The sequence below is a fragment of the Grammomys surdaster genome, unplaced genomic scaffold (genome assembly GCF_004785775.1).
Source record: "Grammomys surdaster isolate TR1022 unplaced genomic scaffold, NIH_TR_1.0 125919, whole genome shotgun sequence".
NCBI lineage: Eukaryota > Metazoa > Chordata > Mammalia > Rodentia > Muridae > Grammomys > Grammomys surdaster.
Genome location: NW_021620743.1, coordinates 699,827 through 706,819, shown reverse-complemented (window position 1 = coordinate 706,819; position 6,993 = coordinate 699,827). Strand labels below are relative to the sequence as shown.

The 6,993-nt window shown below is 37.6% G+C and overlaps 1 protein-coding gene across 1 annotated transcript; it reads left to right on the top strand.

The window, feature by feature from the left end:
* The first annotated feature begins 3,066 nt into the window (after window positions 1-3,066).
* LOC114608520 (olfactory receptor 4B1-like) lies at window positions 3,067-3,990 on the top strand. The gene has a single exon (XM_028752484.1). The coding sequence runs from the start codon at window positions 3,067-3,069 to the stop codon at window positions 3,988-3,990; it is 924 nt and encodes a 307-aa protein (XP_028608317.1).
* The last annotated feature ends 3,003 nt before the right edge of the window (window positions 3,991-6,993 follow it).

The window sequence follows — 6,993 nt, the reverse complement described above, 5'->3', positions numbered from 1 at the left end:
TGCGATTCATCTTAGGTGTTATCTATCTTGTTTTATAAAGCTCCCAATACGACTGGTGGTTTGTTCTTGAGGATAAGCTAGATCTTTGAGTCACAATTGTACCACTACCCAGCTCCTTCAGGAAGCAGGTAGATGTTATGAAGGGAGCACCAATTTTTAAGTTAATAACTAGAAGTAATTAGAGTGTGAGCTTGGAAAGCTAACTGACTTCTCTCTGTACTTCCTCTATGAACAGGAAGTAAAATATGTCTTTTATTTCTTTCTGCATCATTCTTAGAGTGGTTAGCTGATACTGATCTGGACTTGGTACACTGTGTCATTGGTGAGATAGCTGCTGCAGGGTGGTGCTCTTTGTAAAGTGACTTTATTTGCTAAGAACTAGGATTCAATGGGAAGAATACAGTGATCATCCCCATCTCAGCTGCATTATTAAGTTCACGTCAGGTACATCTTGAGTGTCTTTCATTTCCATCTTATTCAATTCTTTGCTCCAAGGCAGAGCAAGTTCACAGCAGCTCTTCTGACTTAAAGGTGAGTGATGTGCCTATAAGCAAAGATAAAAATATTTTAGCAGCCACATGATGCTAGACATGTATTTTGTTCCTAGATTCAGAGTTCATTTATTAAATTTGTTAAACTGTGTGTGTGTGGGTGTGTGTGTGCGTATGTATGTATGTATGTATGTATGTATGTATGTATATAGTGGTTAGACATTATTGTCACACAAGGCTCTGCTTTATGTTTTTCTCAAGCATGGTAACACTTGTAATGCAAATTCTAAGAGACTGCTTGATATATCTGCTACATGCTCATTTGCTGATCTATACTTCCATATATCTTGGCCACTTTGTCTTCTATAGTTCTAGGTGAGGCACCATTATGGGTGAAGAGGATGTATTCATTATTAGCTCTGCAAAGGCATAGGGACAAAGAAGTGGGGGTTAGAGAGAGAAGAAATACAGAAAAGGCTGAGATGATAGACAGACAGACAGATAGAATTATTTTTCAAAGAGGAAAACTACTATGTATTTTCCTCTTGTTGATGAAGCTTGGAAACATGGGTCCTTACGTGATTTCCCTCATCTCTGAGTGTCTCAGAGTGGTTTTAGTAAACTTATCTTCATTTGTGTAATATATCAGGAATAGATCAACAGACAATCAGACAAGTGTTATGTGTTTAGGTTGTCAAATAAATATATCCCTTGCTTCTAATAGTTGGTCATTTGTATTTCTACTTACTTTTGTGTTACACATGTACCCTATTCTCATTAGGTATAGTGTGGTAGTTACAGAACACAGGTGTACTCTGATCGCCAGTTTTCAAATCCTGGCTTTGGTGCTGTGTAAACCTAGGCAATTTATTTACTTCTCTGTGAATAATCACACCAAAGTGACAGGTTTTTTTGTACATGCTGAATATATTAATGCATATAGAATAGTTATAAATGTTTGATATTTTAGGTAGCTTTGAAATGATACTTTTCTATTAACTCAAGATACAAACAATTACAAAATAATTTGTCATGATTTCAATAGTAGATGATGTATTTTTTAGTAAGAGATATAAAGAAGAAGGTGAAATAATAAAGGATTCTATTAATTTTGCTGAAAGAAACATGATGGGGTACTGTTGGAACAGAAAGCCATGGAGCTTTGTTTTTATACTAGTGCAGTTCATTGTACAACTTAGGAAGAAAGATGTGCTAAAGAAAGAGGGAAGGACACTTTATGTTTCAACAAAGATTTTTAGTGTTCAGTTAGGGGATGTCAATAAAGGTGCAAAGAGTTTACAGTTATTTTAAGAAGGCTCTTACATTTCCTTTGAAGATAATCAAAACTCATGATGAGGGTAGTAGGAACAGTTGGTAGGTTTTAGTAGAGAAGAAGTGTGGTTAGATTTTTACATAAGAGAAATGGTTGAAGCATTTTCCCAGGGCTTAGAGAGGAGAAGATATATGTGGGACCGTGTAATTTATGCAAACTCACTGAGCCAACAGGACTGCTTTTGGTCCAAGAAGATACATAGGTCTGGAAGAAACAGGGGTGGTGTTTCTGGTGCCAATTAACAGGGTAGGTTTGTGGAGGTAGATGGGACTCTGACTTTAAAACACTTGAATTGATGTTTGCTGCATAAGAAAAAGAATTATTGAGATGGCTCAGATTTTAAAGCTATTAAAAACCATTTACAGGAATTCAGACTTTTCTTGATTATTCCTAGGTAGCAAGTCATTGCAAGGCAGTGAGAGAAACTCAGGCTTGCCCTGGTTATTCTGAGATAACAGAGTGACCTCAGGAAGGAAGAACGTGTGGTAAAGCAATTTTCTGATTTCTGTTACAGGAAGGGTGGCGATGGACAGCTGGAGACCTAAAGACTTTAGCAATTTAGGCATCAGCTTTCTGAGTGTGAGGAAATAACAGTAAAAATGGGGAGGATAGGGCACACTAGGGATCTGGTGTAGGTCAAATTAATGCAATGGGGCTGACTGGATAGTCACGCTAATGAAACATTGACATCAAAGCTGCAAGGTCAGGCAGTCTGAAGGGTAATGAAATCATCAGAACACTTTCTAGGTCCTACTTGCCTCTAGATCTTCTGTGAAGTCACAACATAGTTCCACAATCTGCATTCCTAACTCTGACCATGTCTTTTCCCTGTGCTTGTGAGTGAGGATATGGGAAAAGTGATTCTGCGTTGTTTCCCTATTCAGCAACTTGATTTATTAGTTGAATGGATATTCCTGGTAATTTTAAAGCCTTGTACCAAATTACCATTCTTATTTCATAGCTCATGCCATACTGAATTTAAGCACATTGCTTTTTGTGCCATTGGATTTCATTGTAATTTGCTGCTGAATAAGGTTTCTTTAAAAGCATTAGCCTTTTGAGTCAATTTCTTTTAGCTTCTATCAATGTCTGACTTCTCTTTCTTTTTTAAGGCTATTTTTCTTGTTTCTGCAACACAGCAATATTCTTCCTAAAATACACAATGTAAATAGTGTCACAGTTATTGCTTGTTTTATTTCAGGTCCCTTGACTGCTAGTATCCAGCACACTTGAACTGAACTCATGGCTAGTGTAAATGTGACTGAGTTGATCATCACTGGCCTTTTTCAGGATCCAGAGGTGCAGAAGGTGTGCTTTGTGCTGTTTCTTCCTGTGTACCTGGCCACAGTGCTGGGCAATGGCCTCATTGTTGTGACAGTCAACATCAGTAAGAGTCTGTATTCCCCCATGTATTTCTTCCTCAGCTACTTGTCCTTGGTGGAGATCCTCTACTCTTCTACTGTTGTCCCTAAGTTCATCACTGACTTACTTAACAAGATTAAAACCATCTCTCTGAAGGGCTGCCTGGCTCAGATTTTCTTCTTCCACTTCTTTGGGGTCACTGAGATTCTCTTGCTTACAGTGATGGCTTATGACCGCTATGTGGCCATCTGCAAACCTCTTTACTACACAACTATCATGAGTAGGCCCACATGTCACCGCCTGGTGGCTGGTTCCTGGGTGGGGGGATTCTTTCATTCTATAATTCAGATTTTCATCACTATCCCTTTGCCTTTCTGTGGTCCCAATGTGATTGACCACTACTTTTGTGACCTCCATCCCTTATTTAAATTGGCCTGCACTGACACTTTTGTGGTAGGGGTTATTATGTTTGTTAACAGTGGATTATTTTCTGTATTTTCCTTCCTTTTCTTGGTGTCCTCTTATGTTGTTATCCTGTATAACTTGAGGAACCATTCTGCTGAGGGGAGGCGTAAGGCTCTGTCTACCTGTGCATCTCACATCATGGTGGTTGTCTTGTTCTTTGGACCCGCCATCTTCCTCTATTTGAGACCTGCCTCCACCTACACTGAAGACAAGCTTGTGGCTGTGTTCTACACAGTCATCACCCCCATGCTGAACCCCATCATCTACACACTCAGAAATGCAGAGGTGAAAAATGCTGTGAGAAATTTGTGGGGGAAAAAAGTGAGCTCAAGTCTGTGATAAAATTAATGGTATGAAACAATCAACAGCATGACTACTCTGACTAGAACTTGAATCTGATTCTAATCATCAGAGAAGGGACAGATTTAAATCTACATGCTCATGGTCTTTGTTTAATTTGATTTCCATCATGTCATAGGTATCAGTATTTTGGAGTATGTTCAAATTGGACTATTTTACATCTCTTTTCCTGTGATCTATAGTGTGTAAGATTTAGGATTAGAACTTCTGGAATTTGTGGATATAAAGTTCTCACGTTGAAAGGAATGAAATAATTTATTCTTCAGCCAATATGAGTAAAGTGTGAGAATGTAGATTTAGGTTACACCAAATACCATGTTTCACTGTGGTAACAGGTTCATAGAAAACAAAAGTAATAAATCAAGGCACTTTAAAAATATATTGGTAAGAACATCAGGTTGATAGGTTATGGGTCAGTGTTGAGGGAATCTCTGATCTTGCCTTCAGATGATATATGCATTCTTAGTTTTTGAGTTGGTGAAGATGGTGGTCTGTTAACTTAATACATTCCCCAAAGATTCATGCAATCGTCACAAGAATATTAGATTAGGTACAGAGGTAAACAATGGATAGCTGTTCATGACTCTAAAGTTAATCCACAATAATTTGTCATAGATATATCACATCCCAACTCTCCATAATTGTGAAATTCTAATCAGGCAGGATTTTAGAATCTTAAATACAATCTGCCTTTTTCTGGAGAACCCCAGTTCACAGAGGGAATCCTATCCTGGTATCTATCATCTTTGTGGCCTTAGCTTTATTCATTTTTCTTCTGATCTTGGCATCCAATGGCAGAAGTACATATTTTGCCTTGTTTCTCTTAAATTGTAGAAGAAGTCCCAGAACTCCTTTCCTGATTGTACACATGTATTTACTCCTTAGGCTGACCAGATTGGATGAGCAGCCTGTACTTCATTCTCTTCATCTGCGTTTTTATTTTCTTCAAGTAACATTACATGATAAATCACACACAATAGGAACTAAGCTACACAATGAATACAGACATCAATGTGATATAATATTTATTCATCATTTGTAAGTGGATTGGGTCAGTAGAAGGATACCAGGAACCAAGGAAGAATTTTCTTAGAAGTTCTCTTAGTTGAGCTACAGCTGTTACAGTGGTGCTAATACTATCTTGCAATGAAAAGGTATCAACTTTACAAACTGCATAGGGATGCCCCTCATCCTTATTTGAATTTGTCATTGGAATGGTTGATGCACATTCTATTTGAGCAAATAGCTTTTGCATATTTCAAAGCCTTTTCATATTCATTATTTCTTAAAATCTTCAAAGAAATTCTATAATGTTAATAAAGTAGTAATTAATCATTCTGAATGCAGAGGTTTAGAGATTTAAATGTCATTTATATTAGGTTTTGGTTGCAAAAAGCAGAATCAGAAATAAGAGAGAAGTGCAGAAGTAAGTGATTCATGGTAGAACCATTCTCTGTCATGTTTGTCTATCACCAAGCACTTTCATTTTTGTGTTTACCTCATGTCCTAATATGGGTGCTCAAGCTTCATTCACAATGAATAATTCTCAATGATTGAATGATTTGTTTTTGACAAATGTACACACTGTTTCCTTGGCATTTGTGAGAAGACATGGAAGCCTTTCTTGTGTCCTTTCATTCATACAACTTCCTCCTCACCCAACAGAAGCTGCTGTTCTAACTTATATCATCATATATTAGTTGAGTCTTGCTGTGTTCATATAAATACTAGCACTGTGGTTGCACTCTTTTGAATTTGTCCTTTTTTCTCTGATTTTAATGTTTTTGAAACTCATTTGTGTTGTGGATTTATAATAATTTTTTATTCTCTTTATTAAATGGTGTGCCATTGCAGGAATACATCACAGTAAATAAAAATGTTTTCATTGGTGGACATTGGACTTATTTCAGTTATTTGATGCTGTAGATAAAAGCAGTGAGACATAAAAGCGATTGCCACCAAATCTGATGACCTGAGTTTGATCCCCAGATTCCACATGATGGAAAGGGAGAACTAACACTGGAAAGTTGCTCTCTCAGATCTACTCCTGCCCTGTGACATACATGTATCCCTTTCCCCAGATAAATACAAGGTTAGTTTTATAAAAATCTTGAGAAGTATTTTTAAGTGCATATTCTGTAAGAAAAAAACATATATTTTTCCACCATTTTCACCACTCTATAAATACTCAGATTTTTCATATTCTCCTCTAGTGTCTAGCATGGTGAGTACCTCTCACCATACATATATCATCCTTGTATTCCCACAACCTGCCAGGGTTGCCATACCAAGTTTTCCACCCTAGTCTGGTCACCTAGGCCTCTGCAACAGCCAAACTCTAGGCTTCCACTAGGCCTTGCTATACTTGGAACCACCCATATGCACCTTCTGTGCTTCCTTCACCACATCACTTGGTATCTAGACTCCAGGCTCCCATATCCTTCACCAAGGTTTAGCCTTGTGAGTATTCCTGATATCCCTAGATATACCTTTACTACAAATCACCAATCTAGATCCCATAACTAGTATACCAGCTTAGTCTGGCTTTCCTTTCATACATGGAAAAGGAGCTCTAGTCTTGGAACCAGGATCCTTACTACATATTTTCCAAACCACATGGCTCTCTATTGTGAAATGGAACTTTCCCACCCAGATAGATCTATCCCCTGCTACTCCAAGCTTGGAATAGGAAGCACATCTTATATTCCAACTCAATCCTTTCTCAAGGTACTTCTAACCTCTAGACCCAGCCAACACCTACAGATTATCTCCCACAACCTGCTCTGTCTACAAAAAAAATACAACATAATAACTAACAATGAAAGTCTACATGCCCGATCACACTGCAAGATTACCAACTACATGAAAAATCAAGCCAGTATATTCTCTCCAAATCTTCCTAGTCATGTAGACATGTTTACAAATGAGAGTTATATAGATGAACTCTAGGAAACAGAATTTAAAAGAACAATCATAAACTTC